The following is a 21,279-nucleotide window of genomic DNA, read 5'->3' as shown; positions in this document are numbered from 1 at the left end:
ATTTCCACATACAGAGCTAGGTAACAGAATAAGGTCCTCATCTTTCAACTTATTCTACCAAGAGCTATTATGCCTTCATGCATTCATGCAAACTTGCTAGTTTGATAGGTCAGAAATTCTTTTCTTACCTACACAGAAAAGCACCACAGGCTTAATTTAAATCAGTTAAAAACATTTCAGTTAAACTGGTAAAAAAAACATTGCAGAATTAGAAAAAGCTTTTGCTATTAATAGCTGTACACCTGAAAGAGTTCTGATGTAAACGAAGTGGCTTTAAACAAGGTCAAAATCAATATAGAGATGTCACAAAAAATGCCCACTTCAGAATACACTTTTACTGGCCCATCTTCATATGTAAATCACATGTAGGGGTACCAAGACATCTTAAAACTTTCAATGCCCATGGAAGTAAATTTTCACAGAATCTAAATTAATAGAAAAGGAAAACAGTGTGAAGTTCACATAGGTGCATGGTATCTTTATTATAGACAAGGAGAATATTGACATTACTTCACCATGGAGTTTTCTCAATAGATCTTTTAAGGCAATAATTTCCTTTGAATTAACAACTACTAACTGCTGCTAAAATAGTCCAAAATTGCAAAACACACTCCAAAAACTCCAATTTTTAATGGATAGATTTCATTAACCTTTAAACAAATCTATTCAGTCACTACTTCACAGTCAGTATGTAAAACAATGAAAGAATTATCTTGTTTTCTTTTTGGCTCTTCTCCAAATGAATAAGAATTAGGTATCTTAAATGACTTACCTAAGTTCTCTTCCCACCTGAAACTGAATACAAAGGGACCTACTTTATCTATAAAATTTTATTTTACTTCAGGATGTTGGTATGAGGGTATAGTTAACAGTAGGGGCTGTTGAACATGCAGAAATGCAAGATGGGAGAGGAGGAGGTTCACTTATAATGCAGTCTATTGGCTTACAGCATTTCCCATTTCTCAAGGTAGGAAATGTGATTCTTTTCTTCTCTACCTGCTGCACAACATGGAATGTAATTGCTTTGTAATAAATGAAAACAATCAGCTTAAAAATGATGTCATTTTCTATAAATGTGACAGCTGTGAGAAGCTGCAGCAATATTTAGTGGTCAGCTTGGAATTCATTCACCAAAGTATTAGTTTGCTTCAAACACAAGAATGCTAATAAGAAACTGAAATATGTTTTCTTTCAGACCAATTTCATGATTCCTGTAGGAGATTCTGATGCAAATTAGAGGCACTGCTTCTGTATAAATGGTGGCAGCTCTTTGCTAAAGTTTAAATGAACATGCCTTTCTAACACCAAAGACTAAACAAATCTTGGGCAACAGTTTGTTGCAGTCATTGACACAAGTCTGCCAAGTTTTGGGTAGTGTATATTTTGTAACTTGCCTAACTTTTCCTATTAGTTTCTACAATATGCTGTGAAAACACCTATATAAAAACATTTTGAGGTTCCCAAATGGGAATTATTCTATGCTGGGATACTGAAAACTGTATTTAGTACAGCCTTTTACTTTCCTAGTCAGCAGCATGCCACCTGCTCTTTCATTTCCTTAAAGTAGGTCAGCAGTCAGCCATCAATCTTTCATCTTCATTACAGCTAAATCCAAAAGCCTGAGGCAAATGAACCATTTTAAAGGAGATACAGGGTTAGCTGTGGTGGTCTCTTTCCTGTGTTAGCCATTTGTGGCCGAAAAAAAAAAATCACAAAAAGCTAGCCAGCCTTTAAGTGGAAAATAACAAGAACGCAAGCAATTTTCACAGCTTCTAGAGCCCTGTTCATAAACACAGAAACATGGGTCAAGCTTCTAATCTCACTCATAATATTTACTAAACTCTGAATTTCAAATGTTAAGGGCTCCCCCTTCCTTAATTACTTTCTCACTGGAAGACTATTCTGGACCTTCAACTAATCTACTGGCTTAGAAGCATGTTCTAATTTCCAATTTCAGTTTACTCATAATCAATTTTTAACTATTTTTTCTTGTACCAGCACTGACAACCAGTTTTAATAGTTTCTCTCCCTTCCTGGTCTTTATTCTTCCAATAAATTCAGAAAGAGTAATCATATCCCCTCTCAGCATCCATTTTCCCAAATGAAGCAAGCCATATTCTTTTAGATTTCTTTAACAGCATAGCCATTCTATTTTCCTGATTATCCCATTAGTTCTTGCAGGTATTGGCTTCTTTCTGGGTTCATCTTTTGATCAGAGATTACCAGAATTAAATAAAACACCATCTTTCAAAATTTATGAACAGATTCTGTGGAAACTAGATTTTTTATTTAATAATTATATTTCCATTGAACCTTAAAAGCCTTTTGTGAAACAGAGCACTTCTGTTTCTGTGAAGCAATACATCACATCAAATATAAACACTGAATAATGTACAGAAATATCGGCACCTGACAATTTCTCCAGACGCAGGCAATAGCTCACTGATTTATTGTTGATCAGCAAAAGACAAGGCAGGCTGATGTAGACAAGAAAGACCTTGGAGACAACATAACAGGATTGAAATGAGCTTGCTCAAAGTATATGCACACAAGTGCCAAGAAGATAGCACTGTGGAGCAGCTCTCTGAAATGTCTGTATGTTAAGGCAGATATGCAGGATGTGGAACAAAAAGGAGGAATCAGAGCTCTGTGTGCAGTTGCAGGGCTATGAGCTCATTGAGCTCGCAGAGACATGGGGGAAGACTCCCATGACTGGAGTGCTGCAATGGATGAATACAGGCTCTTTAGGAAAGACAGGCCAGGAAGGCAAGGAGAGGGAGCTGTTCCCCCTCCCTCTTGATATGAGCAGTGGGAACACATGGAGCTCTGCTTTGGGATGGCTGATGAGTCAGCTGAGAGTTTATGGATCACTGGCAGACCAGCATGGGCTATATCTGCTACAGACTGGCTGATCAGGAAGAAGTAGATGCATGGGAATGGGAAGAAGCCTCATATTCACAGGTCTTAGTCCTCACGGGCAACTTTACCTGAATATGTGCTGGACAGGCAATATAGCAGGATGCAAGCAATCCATGAGATTTTGTGGAGTGAATTGATCATCTGGCATGCGATCATAGAGCCAACTAGGAGAGGTGCTCTGCTGGTCCTGATACTTAGAAACAAGGAAGGGGAGGCCTTCTCAGTGGGAGCTGAGAAGGTCAGGGACAGTCTTGGCTTCAGTGAGTGTGAGAAGATGGAGTTCAGGATCTGGAGAGGAGGGAATAAGGCAAATAGCAGCATCACAGGCCTGGACTTCAGCACCCTTTGGCCTCTTCAGCGATCTGTTTGGAAGAATCTCATGGAATATGGCCCTGGAGAGAAGAGGGGTCTAAGAGAGCTGGTCGATTTTTCAAGGATCAGTTCCTCCAAGCTCAAGAATGGCTCACATCAACAAGCAGGAAATCAAGCTGAAGTGACAGAAGGCCTGTACGGATGAAGAAGGAGCTCCTGACTCAACTCAGACATAAAAATGAAGTACAGAAGAGGTGAATGCAGGATCAAGTGACCTCGGAGAAATATACAGGCACTGTCCAAGTGTACAGGGATGGGGTTAGGAAAATCAAAGTGCATCTAGAGTTGAATTTGGAGATGTTCTAGAGAGTGTTTTTCTAGAATAGTTGCTTGTTTTTTCTGAATTATTTTTTTCAGGTCAGCTGACACTTTAGTTCAGCCTTTTAAGGTCTAGGCTATTTTTTAGTATCTGCTACAAAAAATTTTTAAGCACTTTCAAGGAAGCACACAAAACAGATTTCCTGCAGTTCTTTTCAAGGAATAGAGAAATCTTGCTTGGAATTTATGAAAGCAGTGTCATAGTGATTGGTGAAAATGACTTGTCAAAGTTTGTTAGTTTAACAGCTTAAACAATTATTGTGATCATTTCTGATATAACTCTGATACTTAAAATTAATTAAAATTTACTGGAATTAAACAAAGAAACCTCTGGCAAAGCAAGAAAAAAAAGTTACCACATTCCTGCCCCACCCCTAGTCTTGCTCCAGCCCAATTCCTTTGTAATGCCACTTTTTCTGTGATGTTGTTTGATGATCTGCCATCATAAGTACGTTTCCATCCTGAATGTGTCTCCACAGTGCTTTAACTGGCTGTTCTTTCTTCTATATTAGTATATGCAAATGAAGCACAAAGAAAACTTTGCTTTAAAACTTTGCTCACAGAATTATTATGAGATTAGGCACGAATACGTTGAAGATACTTGCCTTCAACCTATGTAAGAAGAACTGAAGAACACCTCCAAGTTGGCAGTAAAAAATGTTCATTTTGCTTTCATCTACTGCATAAAGTTATGTGCTAGTTCCCATGTCTGACTGCAAATAGAAAATTCACTGGTAAATTACTTTCTATAATTAGCTCTATAAATTTATGATGTAGGTATTCTACTCCACTTTGATTTGCAACAGTCCCCTGAAATGAGAGGGGACTAATCAAAACCCTAGGCAAAAATTCCTTCTCTACAGAGAAGTAACCGGCACACAGAAATATATAACAGGGAGTATGTTCAGCTTTTAGCCTATCACCATCAGAACCACAGGTTGTTTCAGTTATGTTCCAATCGTATATTATTCTATGAGAGACTCTTAAAAGCCAGGTGAGCTAGGAGCCATACTAACACGAAAAATACCTGTTCAAGCTTGCCAGAAAGTAAGGGACACTCCTTGCTCTTTCTTTGTGCCCCTTAGAAAAATACATGTAAAATGTAAAAAAAGAAAAAAAGTACATCAAATTTTAGGCAAAGTACAAAGAAAAAGAAAGGCTTCTTTAAATGGACATACAGCCAGCTGAAATAACTAAATATGTACACAGAGAATCATCCCCTATATTAAACGTACTGAAACAAAATATTTAGAGAAGCATTTTTTCCTCAAATATGTGCTTTTTTTCTGCAGTATTTAATTCTGCAGCACACATCAGAAGAGATTCACCTACACTTCTAAAAATTACACAGGATTTTATTTAATAAACAGGAATGGTATCAAAGGCTGATGTAATGGTTTTAAAATATAATAAGGATATTTCCATAGAGTGAGTATTCTAACCAAATAAAACCTAAAGTAAAATAATAATAATAATAATAAAGGAATTCTCAACTGCTTTAGAAAAATTCTTGTCTCTAAAATTCCTTTTTAGATCACAGATGCCACATGAGGAAGCAATAAAAATAGCTCAGGATGAATGGAAACTGTTGAATAAAAAGGCAATATTAAAGCAGTACACCAAACACTTAAATTCAAAATGTTATTGGAGATAATTAAGGATTTCTTAGAATTTAATCATAACAAGCAACTTGATACAAAAATATATATACATTAGAGCAGAAATGGTATGAGAAAAATTAGGATGGTTAACACAGGTCTCCAAGAACAAATAGCACAAAAACAACACATAGTTACTTTAAATATACCTGAAAATCCTAAAAAGAATTGAGCCTATGGCACTGCTAGAGTTAAGGCAAGCAGTAGAGATGACAGAAGAATGAAGACCCACATTTTCCACTGAAGAGACTGTTTGAAAATTTCCTGCACCAGATTGGCTCTTTTCAGGTAATGGAAATGAGGTACTTCACAGAGATTCAGAAAAATAGGTTTTGAAATAAAATGATATATTAAGTAGTCATTATACAATGCATATCCAGGGATAGTACAGCTGCTTAATTGTCAAATATATGCTAATGAAATTATGTAGCTTGACAAAAAAATATGTAGTTTTTCAATGCAAATTGCTATTTAGACAGAGGCCTGAAGTAGTGCTGCTCCTACATGTAAAAGGCTGTAAGGCATACAAGTACACAAGCCATGTCTAGGAATACATAGAAGCACTTAACGCAACATACCGCCCTCATCAGCAATGGAGTTAGGCATGGACTACGTAAGCAGCTGTGCAGGACAGGCAGGCAACTACAGAACAACTCCTATGAGGTACAGTCAAGGTCTTGCTGCCTACTTAGCCTATACAAAGAGGAGAATATACACACCATGTTGACTACACTAAAGTAAGGACAAGGTGGGCTGCTAGGCAGCTGCATCTGTGAGGAGTAGGTCAGCACTATTCCCACTCTCCTCCCAGGCCTCATCCCACACTCATCCACTGTGAACCTGCTCCACCTCTTCTGCATAATTAAGTTAGTAAACATTTAGATTAGATTATCATCGCAAATCATTAAATCAGCTCTTAGTGGCAAACCATGAGCTGACTTCGTCCACAAGCATGCCAACACAAGCAACTAGTAACTGCTAGCCTTGTAGTACCAAAACGATGGCCACCTGTGCTCAGGTAGTTCTCAGTCTTTAATAGATACCAGCACGTAGGTGTTGCTCTAAAACTGTGCTGATCTGAACCACAAGGCTATTGTCCTTTCACATAGTCAGTTATTAATGATCTGCATGCTGATTATAGTAGCAAAGTGAGCATAAGGTTAGTCTTGGTAAAGATGAGAGTTCACGGACATAGGCAGGAGACAGCATAGCAGAAGGGTAGAGAAGCACTGAAGGAAGGCATGTGCTTTCCACAATACAAATGCAGCTGCCGGAAGTATCAAAACAAAGACAGTTTGGGAAGATCCAGGCCATTATAAAGGAAAAATCCCCCAATTTTGTAGAAGTTTTTAAAAAATGTATCAACTGCCATAGCATTTCTAGTGCTTTCTGATCTCCTTAACAATATGATAATATCTATTATGTGTTTTTTCACTTATCTTTTCTCTATGGAGTGAAAAGTATGCAGTGGGATATTTTAAAATAAAAATGAAAATAAAATTGAATATACACATTTTGCTGGACGCTTATGCTGGAGGAGGCAGATTCCGAAACAAGTCTTGCTTTTGTAAGAGGGGGCATATTTTTGATAATCTGCAGTTTTTATAGAAAAATTAATTCTAGTATTTGGCAGATGTCCCAAAAGCTTTTTCTCACTTACATATGAACTTCACATTGGAATTTTTTGGAATATGGCTATCAGTGAAGAACAAAACTGTCCTCTCCAAAACACTAAGCATTAATGCCTTGACTTAATGCTACATGGGAGACCAATGTAGAGAATGGTGTAAAGCATTTGCAATATATAACCTGTGCTGACGCTAGTAGTTTTCTTTTTTTTTAATTGAGTTTTCAAAATTTCTATAGTTTCATGTCCAAATATATCACATTGGTGCTGGCCAGGTGACCAGTTATAAATAACTAAGACTGCACTGTTTTGTCAGGATGGAACAGGGTCTTCAAGGTTTGAGTAGAGAGACAGTATAGCATTTCTCATGAACGCTCCTCTATAAGAGAGCTTACCAGTAGTGAAAAAATCCAGATCTCCTAAACAGAGGAGTGAAATGATCTATTGTGTGTACACATTAAGAGGTTGGCATTGAGGCTGGAAGTTTTTCTACAGGCTCTCTCCTCACCAGCAGATAATCTGTTTTGCATGGGTTAAGTTTACATCACTCTATGCTATCTGTTTATTGCCTCTGTGTGTGCCCATGCCATCTAGCTAATTCAACAAGTGTCTCCTTGTGTATGCTCAAAACAGAACTGATCCACACAGCACTTTGCCTCTAAAATAAAAGTACATCATCACCTATTAGGTTTGAGAAACACTGAAAACCTTTTAGTGCAATACCTTAACCTGAGGCAGTTCTTTTAGATGATAGAGCATTACTTCATGGTCAAGGATTGCATAGAGATCTCATGGCAGGTGACTAGATGGCTTCCCTCTCCCCATTGACTGCAGGACTAATCCATCACTGCAATTAAATGTCTTTTAGTACAATGTCTTCATCAGAATTCAGGACATTCCAGGTGAAAGATAGCGGCTATAACCAGACAAGCTAGAGACTCGCTTTCTCCATCATCTTGCTCAGTGACTAAAGGCAGTACCAGAATACCAAGGGTCTGTCTTTTCAGTGTCAGACTAAAGAGTCAGAGGAACAAGGGAATATTCTTCCCCTAAAGAAGCATTATCTACATTAGACAATTTATTATCCTAAATAAATGTTTTTGGAGAGAACTTGATATCTTTAGCCAAATCCTGTAGAAAGATTGTATTGATCTCTAATGCAGCCTCAGCATATTCTTGGAATAACTCATTATGTTTCATTTCATCTGTATCAGCATCTGTTTCCTGAACATAAGCAGTAAAACTGTCTTTCTCTACACAGTGGTGTTTGCTTCCAGAATGAATAGCTAGGAAGAGTCTTTCAAGGGTCTTTGAAGGCTCAGGACAGACTTCAGTGAGGACGATTCATCAGATCCTTGAGTCCATTTTCTGGAAGTAGAGCTTTGCTTTTCTTAATCAGGCTTTGGAGTTTGAAGGTGGAAGAGTTTTCATCTCCTTCTTGCTTCTGATATTAAGGACAACTCAAATCATTGACATAACAGATCAAAATGTTCCTGGCTGAATTATAAGGTCATTAAATCTTGACACTTAATGTGCAGTTCAAGTAAAAATGTGTCCAGAGATCCATCAGAGATTTATATTTGAAAGAAGCAGGAAAGTATATGAGGAGATGAGCTTCTAAGCCCTTGCAAGTGCGTCACTGCTGAATTAATGATGAAATATCCCAAAGCCAGTGGTATTTCTTGACTATCAAAAAGCATCACTGTGGTCCTTTAGTAACTCTATAGCAGTTTGCTTCTAAGGAAGCATAAAATCAATGTCACCTTTGGCTTGGGTTTCAGCCTTCAGAGGAATAAATCTGAATGAATGTATCTTGTATATTTGATGCTTGAAGGAAAGAACTGCCACTGGGTCTATTATGTACTGAGCATCCTCAGTGAATGAACAAAACTATCATAGTGTCTTCTGTGTGAACCAGTCAGGTGTCACTGATGGTATGCCAAATGCTCACTCGGTTGTGAATCATTTACTGGTAGTCTCAGGTTAGGGGGGTTTAGTGGTGTTGCTACCAAAAGCAGTAAAGGATTGCTTTTAATCCATACCTACTTAATGACCTTACTGGTGTTATACAGCTGCTATCTGATTTCCTTTCCTTGAATAGTCCCTTAGGATGGAGGGTTATACCATAAAATCCTAAGAGAGGAACAATAGCCTGAGTTGCCAAATACATTGGGAAGGATGGGTGCTGTTGGATAACTTTACTAATTAAGTTCTCAGAACTGGAAGAGCTAGAGAAAAGAAGTGTTACCAGAGCAGTAGGGGTGTGCCAGAAGTGTTATGGCTTAACAATATCACAATTAACCATAATAATACATGAAAAAAACGGTATCATACTTCCATATTCCACAGTAATACTTCCATTCTAAGAACCATAATTCCATATGAAAATCAGTATTGCTCAAGAACATGAGCAAGAGAATTTGCAGACAAAAATGTTGAGGTTAATTGAGGCGAATGATAATTGTGAGAAACCTAACCAAGGTAAGTGAATAGACAATATGATGATAGTTGAAATTCAATGTCAGTAACTGTAAACCAGTTCTCACTTAAAACAATGGAACTACTTATAAATTCTTTAGTGGTCTTAATGCATTGAAGTGACCAGAGGATCACTTTGAAGTCCAAACTTCTGTTTAACGATGTACAATGGTGAAAGGAGTAAAGAAAACATAAGGAACGGGTTGAATAATAGAGAAAACTATTACTTAGATCTTCAAAAATGCCATATGCAATATTAGTCATCCTAACTAAAAAGGATGCTTTAGAGTTTCTATGTCAAAGGAAAAAGACCTTATTAAGACTGGGACTGTCCACCAAAGGAAAATGAGAATGCATGATAAACACATGCTAAATAATGAATGGTACAGCAAAAGTAGATGGGGAAGATGCCTTTCTTCTTTTTTTTTTCTCCTTCCCTAAAAGAAAGTTAGGGAATGTTCAATGAGACTGAAAAGTAACATTTTCAAAATTGAAAACGGAAGCCATTTTTCACACAGTTCATAGCTAGCAATTACACTGAACGGCGAAAAGTTCAGTCAAAACCAAGTCTCTAGCAAGAGTCAAAAACAACTGACATTTGTACAGGCAACGAAAGTATTCAAAGAGTGAATGCTTTAAAAAGTGCTGTGATATATATGTATGTGTTATTTGAAGTCACTAGTTATAATGCAATATAGGTGAAAATTTAGGCGGGACAAGAGAACTCTCAGTTATGCACTATATTTCTCTATCCTCCTCTGAAAGTGCCAAACACTGTTGCAAACAAGCTGCTGAACCAGACGAATTTCAAGTCTGGTCCATGAGAGCGGTGGTTCCTACGTTTGTGTGGTTGAAACGTAGCATTTACTAGGAGGTTAACAATGGAGGCAGATCTGAAATTGGAATTACTTACTGAAGAGGAATAAATACCCACAGGCCTCTTTTTATTAAGTAGCTGAAGCAGCAGCCATTCTTCCTGCCATTTTGGAACTGACCCTGCCCTATTTCTTTATTTACGCCAATTTGAAATCTGTTTCTATGGAAACAGAAATAGAGCTAGCCACCAGCTGAGTCAATTTCAACTGCTGGCTCCCAGTTCTCAGGTTTTTCTGTTTCCTTGGAAACTGAGTATCAAATCAATAAGACAAGTAAACCAGCTTTCGCTCTTTAATATTTACTCTTTCTTTGGACCTGCTGTAGATTCTCTGGGCCAGCAGAAGGTTTCGAGCTGACTTTAATGGCCATTTTCATCCTCTCTGGAATGACTGCTAGGAGACCCCAGCGGATGCAAGTAAGAGGTCTTAGTTTCAGCTACTGGCTGACAGCTTGCCTTCCATGAGCTACAATGGCAGAGTTTGAAAGCAGGCTACAGTTTTTAGGAGACATTAGGCTCCTACAGTCTGTAATATTTCAAATTGGAATGAAAGAAATTTACTTTTAAATTTACATTTACTTTAAAAACAGTAGGGGAAACAGATGGGCGTAATTGACTAACAAGCCCTGACCTCCATTAGGCTGAACACCCCCAGAAACTACTTCAGACAATTATGTTCTTCATTTCATAATGTATGTTCTCTCTAATCCAGCTGTTAGCTGACTGAATAGTTCAACAGCAAAATGTAAACAACAAACCCTAAATACATTGGTCTATGACATATACCTATGTAGAAAGAGAAAAGAACATTATCTGATTGTCTCAAAAAAGATGAAGAATCTGCATAGTTCTACTTGACTGCGTGAATTAGAACCAGACATCTTTACCAATTTCAGACTTATTTTACTCCCACATTTCTCTCATATGTATACAAACTTACACACACACAGATATATATGCCCTTCTCCATATACAAATCTGGGCCAGAATATTTTCCAGTCCTGCAGTAGCAGCGTCATGACTGCTAAAGTAATAAAGGTTAGACCCTAGAAAAGCATGCAGGCAACTAAACTAGGACCTCTAAAGAGAGGTTTTATATTTAGTGGCCTCTACTCTCAGTTAACTGGTCTAACTATTAGGATACAGAATTACACTCTTAGCACTGTAGAATAGCACTGTAGAACTCAGAATATAACATTTTTTAATGTGAACTTAGGTCTCTTTTACTCCATATGCATCACTTAATACTTTTCCACATTGAATTTTATCTATCATTTTAATATTCAAACCCAGAGTTTTGCAATGTCCCTCTTCAATTCTTCACAACCAGCCCTCATTTTTACTATCTGGAATAATTTACTGCAATCGGTAAATTTTTGTCCTCTCTTTATTCACTTCCTTTGCCATTGAACAACACATGTGCCAGCACAGATCCCCGAAGAGCTCCATCGACTATATGCCTTCTTCCTGAAAAATGAACTTCAGCTATTCCTTGTTTCCTTCTTCTAAACAATTATATAGCCATATGAGAGCATCTGTCTTATTCCATTACCATTTAGTTTTCATGACAGCCTTTGATGAGAGAAATTGTTGAATCCTTTTCAGAAACCTAACCGGCTGTCAGCTTCTGTCCACTTGCTTGCTGACTTTTTCAAAAGACTTCACTGAGTTTGTGAGTCATATGTTCATGCCATGTTCATAAATGCCCTATTAACTCTTCCTCGGTGTATCACATTTGTCCCTAATTCCTGTCTTAAATATGACTTTTATCAGTTGTGCTGGTACAGACATTAGCTTACAAGTCTGACATTTCCATTCTTTCTTGAAACATGGCAGCACATTTGCAACCTTCCACTCAGATAGCAAAGCAGTTCTGAGCTAACAATTACATACTACTGTCAGTAGTTTGGCTATTACTCCTTTCAATTCCCTTAGAAATCTTGGGAGAATCGGTTCTGATGGCTTTGTTTGTTTATTCCTTGAGCTCTTCTAACAGGAACTCCAGTCAGTTTTCCAGTGAGTTCAACATAAAGGCTCTATCATAGGAACCTCAACAAGTCTTCCATACTGAATAAAGCAGAACAACATGACCTTGTTTTCTCCAAACGCTGCTTTTATTTTCTGATCAAATACTGCCTCCCAAGATTCCCTGGCAAGCTTCCTACTCCCAATATTTAGAGAAAGATTTATTATTAATTTTTATGACTTTTGTAAGTTGTTTTTAGCCTGACTTACTGTGTTCTACATTTAACCTACCAGAGTTTATGATCCTTTCTGTTTTGCTCATTTGGATACAACTTTGATTTTTTTGAAGGCTGTCTTCCTGCTGTTTAGTCATGCTGAGTTTCTTCTTTTTCAAGTCATACTTGATAAAGGCACACATTTACTCTGTGCCTCTGATAGGGTATTCTTAACACCCTCTAGGCTACCTGCAAAGACTTAACTCTCTAGGGTGTCCTCTTTAGCTTCCTTTTAAGAATTTCCTCAGTTTTATGCTGTTCCCCTTTCTGAGATTGAGTACCACTCTAGTGATTTTTTTTCTTTTTGGCTGTTGTTGCTTCTTCAAAGATACTGAAGCTAAGAACATTTTATTGGCAGCTACAGAATGCTTCTTCAAATATCAACACTTTGAAACAGATTCTGTACACTATTCAGAATGAAATCAAGGGTTAATTATCTTTTTTGGGTATTTTACTCTGTTGAATTGTGAAGCTTCTAAAAGATTTTTTCTGAGCAGCACATTCTGATGTGGAAGGCATTTTTTGCCCTTCCAGTGTTTATGACCCCCTCAACATATCAGTCTGAGCTGCATTTCTGATGTCTTGGTTAATAATATATATCCAATAACATAGTCCTATATGTGATTGGAATTCATAGGAATTCTGTTGCACTCACTGAAATGATTGATTTGTTAATCTGATTTTACTCCAAGTTTTCTACAGGAGACAGCACTACTCTGTCACTGGCAGGGACTACTCAATCTCTCCCGCATATAAAAATGTCCTCATTTAAAGTTGGACAGTCTTAGTTTCCACATTTTATTTCTGCATCAGTTCTAGAAGTCCAAGTAGCATATGTCTCTCTATTCTGTTTTTTTTTTCCTTCTGCATCTTCTAAAATGGCATTCTTTTCTTTTCTTCATGTATATTACCACCCCAGGACAAGTAAGTCTGAATCTTTTAAATACTTGAAACATTCCAGATAACATTACTAGAATGAAGACTATCTATAAATATTGATAATGTTATCATATGATGGCAAATGGAGGAAATAACACTGTGATATTGTACTACGATATCAAAGAATAAAAAGTTTGCTGTCCCAGATAACCAAGTTTTAAAATTCTATAAGAAACACTGGCATCCTGCGTGCAAAGAATTACCTTTCCTGAGTCGAACATTAATGCCAGATCTTTCTCCTTTTGGGAACTACAAAATCTAGTATATACCCTCGTATACAAATCCTTATTTATTAAGCACTATTATTGTTTACCTTTTGAGAACAGAGGGATCCAACCTGTATCTGTATCATAGATAATTGTGTTGGGAGAAGACAATTAAGTCAATCATAGGATTTTCAGCTAAACCATAGAGTAAAAGAATTACTATATCATTATACTACAAGCAATAGGTGTGCATAACTGTATGCCCACGTATAAATTTACTGAACTGTAGTAATTATATAATTGAATTACGATATGGCTCTTGCATAGGGAGAAGAAGTGATTCCACTTTGTAAAAGATTTTGTTATTTCAAACTTCTGTTAGCAGTGAAATTATAGCAGGCTGGTTTCTTATGCATTTCCTGTGGTTGCCTTCTCTGTGTCAAATTAAATGTGAAACTCCTGTGTTGCATGTTTCTCTTAAAACAGAGAGGTAACTCACTCTGCAACCTTCCTCTTATAGGGGATACTAATTCAACCCCTCTTTTCCATGCAGTTGACTGTTTCCATGAAAATTGTCACAATATTATATCTTTAAAAGCTGTATCTGCTCTGTCAGATTTGACTGAAATTGGCAAACAGCTTCAAAGTTTATTAGGAAGGATGAAAAATCAGGCACATGCAGAGAGTATCTTTGCACATAAACATTGCCTTCTTAAGAAAACAAGAAAAATTCAAGATGGGTTGAGAAAGGAAGCAGAATCTTGACACTGGGGCAAAACTCTTCCCCAGCTCCATAAACAGAAGTGCTGAAATTGCTAATGGCCTACTGAGCCTCAGAACCTGGCAGCCAAGACAGGAAAAGGGTATTTTATATCATAAACTTATTGCTATGCTGAGTCCAGGAGAAACTTAGTCAAAATCAAATCATATCTGTGGAACATTTTGATTATGAAAAAAATAGGCAAATTCCAATGAGAAAAGCAAATTCCAGTTTCAGCCTAGGAAGAAATTAAAGAGAAAAGAAGTGATTGGTTTCTTCATTGATCTGAAACATTTAGGATGTAGCTAGCTAAAGGAAATACTTTACAGACGGAGCAACAAGCAGCACAGTTGAATAGAGTTAACTTCATGAATGAATTGCCACATTTTACACTACTGCTTGAAGTTGAGAAGCATTCTATACTGGAAAATGCTTTTTCATTAAGTGAGAATCAAGCCTACAGTACTCTATACAAAGTGTATGTAGGAGGAACCTTACCCTTCTTTTGCAGGAGATCAGGGTACAACTACAGAACTTTTAAAGTAGTCCCTGATTCTATCTGTAACCTACTTGTCACAACAAACAAATCCAACAACTCTCCACCAAATCCAACATCCTACATTGTCATTTTCTCTTAATAGAAGTTTTTCTCAGACTTTCTGAAGCAGAGCTCTGCTTTAGGAAAGCAAACTAGAGTTCACCTCAGTGTTTACATACTGAGATAAAAACATATGTACAGAATTTTAATGGCCAAATTTGCTTGCGTAATACTTTTTTCTTTCCCTCCCAAAATCCATTAGTTTAAAATATTATGCACAACTTATAGTAATTTTTGTATTAGAGTTACATTATTAGGTCAATTCTATGCTAAATATTCAAAATATCACACATTTTTAGTGTGAGTATTCAGCGAATGTGAGTTTTCTAAATATCCACTTTGCATGGGCTTGCATATTTCCCAGACCATTTCCATCCTAATACAAAGTCCAGGCAACTGATGTGTAGCCCCATGGTCTGGGAAACATACTAAGCTTTAAATGATGTAAATTGCATCACCAAATAATACATATTGATAAGCTCAAAGGTAAGTTACAGTCACTTAAAAGTGAAATAAACATTATTTTTCAAGTCCATGGTATTCATATTTTAATAACTTCTAAAGTTATTGCTTTAGTATTGTCTACAAAAAATTTCACTCCAATAATTCTGCTGCAATCAGACACATGGATCTTTGATGAGGGAAAGAAGTAAAAGTCCTGTTAACACAGCACTAAAATAAGCAATATTGTTAGTGCATTTTGTGACTATTCATCCTATTATGTTTGTTTTTATACAAGCAGTAAAATAGTTAACAACTACGGAAACAATTGAAATATTAGTTGCAATGCAGTTGAAACTTAATGAAGTAAACATGGCTATTGACATGCTGCTATTGTTTCAAACTCTCTGCAAACAAATATTGAAGTGTCTGTACAAGACAAATTTTGGTTACGTTTTCCAATTTTAATTGACAATCATAATGACTGGTGAGTATCTTCAAAAAAAAATTCAAACTCTAGGAAATGATTGAGAGATCTCTTTTCAGACCTGAAAATGATTTCTTGAAAGTCATCCCTTGCACTTTAGAAGATACCATTCTAAGAAATTATATTCAACTTAAAGCTGAAATTGTCTCCTAATAAAATTCCAGAACTACACTGCAAAGTAGGCATAAAATAGAAACACTGGAATAAAATGCCATACCTTTTCTTTTATTAACATCATAAGAGAAAAATGTCATTCTGCTTCTCACTGATTGCCAAATATTGGACAATAGAATATGGCTTCTAGATTATCCCCAGATAATCTAGTTTTCAAATATCTCCAGTTTCCTTGTTGGAGGCAAGGAACTCTCAAAGACTGCCAATTTGCATAAAGATACAAGTTTTTTTTTTTTTCCCCAGTTCTATATATTTGATCTTGCTGTCATTTCCTTTACTTCCAGAAAGCTCTACTTCTAGAAGCCTATCAAAACACTGGAAAATTTGAACAGGTGGCATTAAGCTATTATTTCCTCCCTATCAAAACCTCGAGCATGACCTTCATGGGAATGACATTAAAATAGGAACAACTATTGCACGCACATGATATTACTGAGAATAAACACAGCTGTAGGTAACATAACTCTTGAACATTTGCAAAAAGAATGCAGTATAAGCAGTGACCTCCTGCGTTTATCTTGAATGAGTTCTTACTGAAATCTGCTAATGGGTTCTGATCATCTATTATTTTTTGTAACAGACTCAAGAGAGTCTTAGCAAAGAACTCTCCTGTTTACAACACTTTCCTCTAAAATCTCCCACAGGTGACAGAAATGTGACACCCTCAACTACAGATAGGATTTCTTTTTATTGTAGCTCTTCCACTTTTATTCACTTTAAAAAAAAGAACACGCTTCCCCCCGGCCCCAAATTCAGAAAAACTTGACCTTTCATATAACCTGATACATCCTTAGCTAGATCCTATGGAAAACTACAGATACAGATATGTGACCATTAATATCACTTGGGCTTGAGGACATACCTCCATGTTATACTTCTCCACTGTCCGTCTCAAAGGATCCACAATCTGCCAGCAAATCAAGATGCAAAGATCAATCAGTAGCATCCCTCCAACTATCACCAATAGCTTCTGGTCTTTAATGATCTGGAAACACACACATAAACACACACACACACACACACACACACACACACACACAAAAAAAAAAGGAGATTCCCATGAGCCAGTTCCTTGTAAATTTTTTCTCCTATATGGGGAAAAAAACACAGGCTGCTAGTAAATACATTTTTAAAATAATGAACAGAGACAGATTTCAGAAATATCAAAAGATGAAAGTAAGAAGATATAAGTTATTTTAGTTTATTTCATGTTCACTAGCAGTATCTAAAGTGCACTCAAAAAAGAGACTGGAAGGATTCTAATACATTAATATGGAAGTCCAGTATTAATACTGAATCCTGAAAAATAAGCATTTCTATACCAGAGACCCACTGTTATGTTTATGAGTGCAAATATGGAAAAGTGTTCATTATAACTCTCAGAACAGGAAGAGTTAAGCAGGATTCAGTTTTCATTAAGATTTACAGTGTTCACTTTTTCATAATATTCTTGGATATGGAAAACCCAATTACAGGGTCTCAAAATATAAGTTGGTTTTTCAGAGTTTTTTTCTGTCTTTGTTACCCAGGGAAAGGAAAGGGATAATGTATTTTTTTCTATATTGCAAAAGATAGAGGCTTTTATGCACATGCAACTTAAGACATGTTTTTAATTTTGCATGTATTTTAAGTTCAAAAGAGAAAAACCTAATTTTCTATTCATAAGAACAAGTCAAACTATATATTACACTCTTGTATGGCTGCATACAAACCCTACATTATTTCTACAGATATACACACATCAACACAGACAAATATATACTACAAGGAGATTATTTAAGTTGCAAAGTTGTAAACATGTTCAAAATACCAGGCTTAAACTAACTTTAATACAGTCCTCCTGTGCCCATGTTTATGACATTTCAAAATGAATATATTCTTCTATTACCGATTAACACTCACCCAATATACAAAAGATATTGCCAAAATGTTTCAGCATGGCCCAGCCCACATATTTTACCCTAGTCTTGGTTCTCAGAAACAGCTCATTTCCTCCAACTGAAATATTCAAAAATATTGAGTCTGAAGGCTTAATAATGCTGTGGGTATTTCAGTGCAGTTTGAAAACCTCGTTAGAAATGTGAACATTCATTACAAAGCCAAAAGTGTCAGCTAACGTTAAAACAGGCAGGACTAATATTCCTGCCTAAGATAAATAATGTTTGCATTGAATTCCTATCAGCTTAAGAAAAGGATGAAAGTTAATAAAATATGAAATAACGTGGGAGGAACTTCTGAAAGTTTGTTTTCCACAATATTTAGTGAAATGCATTCTTCATTCTGAAAGAATTTTCTACAATATTGTGTACGCTCTCTGTTAAACTGCTGTTTTATTTTACAAACCATTTGGAGTAAACTAAATATAAAACTAAGGCTAGCAATCAGAAAGACTGAAATGACTTGAGGTATTATTTTCATTTCCTGAGACTGTTTATTTAAACATAGGTATTTAATAGTATCATAATGGACCAGAAAAAGATGCTTTTTACGTGTTTGAACAAATAATAGACCAGTACATCCATCTCAACAGAGTCATGTCTGGAGAAGAAGGGTGAAGGGAAAAGGTGCTGCTTTCATTCCAATATGTCTCATGCCACTGTACTTCTTTGGGAAAGAGAACTTTGAAAGGAAAAGAAGTTGCTGGGGGCGGGGTGCGGGGGGAAGACAGAAGATTATTGCAACATATGTTCTCCGTAAACTAAAAGGAAAGCCGATATTAAGTAAACTCTCAGAAGCAGCTGAGTTGGTCTCTGATCTTCTTTGGGTCAACATAACTATGCCTAACATTTTACTCATTTACCAGGTTACAGTCAGAGCTGGAAAAGAACTGATTGTTGATCACGGAGATTATTTTCTATAAAGTAGCAACTAAAAAGCTCACATAACGTTTCCCTCTTATCTAATGCCTCTAAACAGGATTAGGTGAAACATACCTAGTGCTGGTGCCCTCAGTGTGAGTGAGGACATGTGAAAGAAAATCAGGAGGAGCCAAGTCCAAATAGAAGCTGTGGGCATTTCAGTCCAATCCAAATTTGTGATCCAGAAAACAGCTGCCTCCTATCAAAGTCAGAAGTGTTTTTACCCAACAAGCTGTTCAGTAGGAAGTACAACAAAAGCCCCTGTGAGCAGGGGAAGCCAGTCTTCCCTCTGCCACAGCATGGTCAGGCTCTCACTGCAAGCGTGCTCTTGGCCACCTGTCCCACCCCATCTGGCTCCCCAGGCCCTTTGGGACCAGCACTTTTGCTGCTGCCCCACAGCATGGACTCAATAGGAGAGGTGGAGGGGGTCCTCCCCAGCCTCCCGCCCGGGACCCCTTTGGTAGGTTTTAACCCTCTGAGGTAGGGATTTGAACTGAAGCATCCCATACGTGGTAATTTATATGGAGGGAGAGGTGGCTCCTTTCCCTCCATGGGATGGATTTTAAGAGACAACCTCTGCTTTGAACGGAAGAATTTACCCTTCAGAAGAATAATCATTCCTTGCTCCTGAAAAGTACTAAAACATTTCCTTCCACCCTCCCTAAGATCAATAGGGCAGTATGGTTCAAGAATCAACCCTCACAGCTTCACTACTGTCTAACCCAGCAAGCGGACTGTATTGCATCTTACCAGTTCTTGCCAACAATGTGTAAGGAGGATAAGCATATAACCTGATCCAAATTGCACTCTAAGAGCCAGGTAATCATAAGTTAACTACTACACCATTTAAATTTGGTCCTTATTGAATCAGAATTCTCTAATTGTGTATGTTTTAGCTTATATGCTTATATGCATATATTATAGTTTATATGTTTGCTAGTCTTCCTTTCAGTGAGGATATATTCAGCAAATATACACAGAGACATCTATCTCTATCTATATATATAGATAGAGATACATATATAGGAAGAAAAAGTTTTCTCAGTTTTCAGAAGCTATCCTTTAAGGATAACTTAAAGGACGCTTAAAGGATAATATCCTTTAAGTATTACTGTTTTACTTAAGGTTTTTTTTTTTTAACTTTAGGACAATGCTATCTTTCCATAATAATTCTGAGATTACTCCTTTCAGAACTTGTGTTACTTGCTTCTGAACCATCTGAAAAATTCACATGGGAATTATTGTTCTACAAGCTTTGTGAGGTACCACTACTTTTTGTCCCTTTTAAATAGTTAGTAATTTGTTTTATTGGCATATTGTGCTCATTTTTTCTTTTTAATTGATGGGATTTATTTTACTGAAGCTAGCCATTTAACCATTAGGTGTCTAGCCTCTTGATAATCAGTGATCAGAGACAGAAACCCGCAAAGAACAATTCAGCCCACCTATTTTAGGTACAGTTTAGGATCAGAGAAACTGCTGTTCTAAAATGTCTTTCTTCCTCACCCTTCCTCCCCTGTAATGAGGGCATAAAGATACTTAACTTCTACTAAAAATATATGTTTGAGACGTTTAATGCTATGTGAAAAGAATCTGCCAGAAGTGTTTCCCTATATTCTACTGAACCATAAAAGTTCCCTGAAAAACTCCCTCAAAGCACCAGTAACCATTTCTTCTAAGAATATAATGAGCATTTCTACTGGGACACCTAGGACATGCAAAACATGAGACAACCAGCCCACTGTCTTCCTAATTTACACAGACAATATTGCTATTGAAACTAGGGTTGTATCAGGTGCAGCTTTACCTGCTAATATTAATGAAACCAGTACATCACTGCCAGAATCAAAAGAAAGGAAGGATAGCAACAAAAGGAATAGTACTGATGAACCATTCAATAATGGGATCAGAAGAAATTCTAGGGCCTCCAATTAGCACCGCCTATTTCAGGATCACATTGCTATGGACCCTGCCTTGCTCCTGTGAATTGTTTATTCACAGTGGCCCTGCACTACTGCAGATTTGCTAATTCATATTTTAGATTACTTTTGAGTTTGATAACTTTTTTTTTTTAAGCAGATAGCTGTTTACTTGTTAGAACAAAGAAGTAATACAGCAAAAATTGGCGCTATTTCTTTGATATCTCTTCGAGGATTATTTTTTCCTGAATTATACTGCGAATGGTCCTTTTTTGGACAGAAGGCAAGAGGTTAGGAACAGCAGCTGTCCCTGGCCACAGGCATTATTCATCCCCTTGTTTCTGCCAGAAAGCAAAATGCCAGGGGGAATGCAAGCAAAGAAAAGCCATAAGATAACCAGGGGAAGCAATC

General features: G+C 36.9%; 1 protein-coding gene across 4 annotated transcripts in view; it reads right to left on the bottom strand.

Annotated features, from left to right (window-relative positions):
• GABBR2 (gamma-aminobutyric acid type B receptor subunit 2) overlaps positions 1-21,279 on the bottom strand; it is a 478,089-nt gene that overhangs the window by 120,249 nt on the left and 336,561 nt on the right. For all 4 annotated transcript variants that reach the window (XM_068936292.1, XM_068936293.1, XM_068936294.1 and 1 more), the window contains one exon: positions 16,954-17,076. In XM_068936292.1, coding sequence (XP_068792393.1) covers positions 16,954-17,076 — 123 coding nt within the window. The remainder of the gene's footprint in view (positions 1-16,953; positions 17,077-21,279) is intronic.

This window comes from Struthio camelus, chromosome 2 (assembly GCF_040807025.1).
Source record: "Struthio camelus isolate bStrCam1 chromosome 2, bStrCam1.hap1, whole genome shotgun sequence".
NCBI classification, from domain to species: Eukaryota; Metazoa; Chordata; class Aves; order Struthioniformes; family Struthionidae; genus Struthio; species Struthio camelus.
This window is presented reverse-complemented; position numbering and strand designations above follow the sequence as displayed.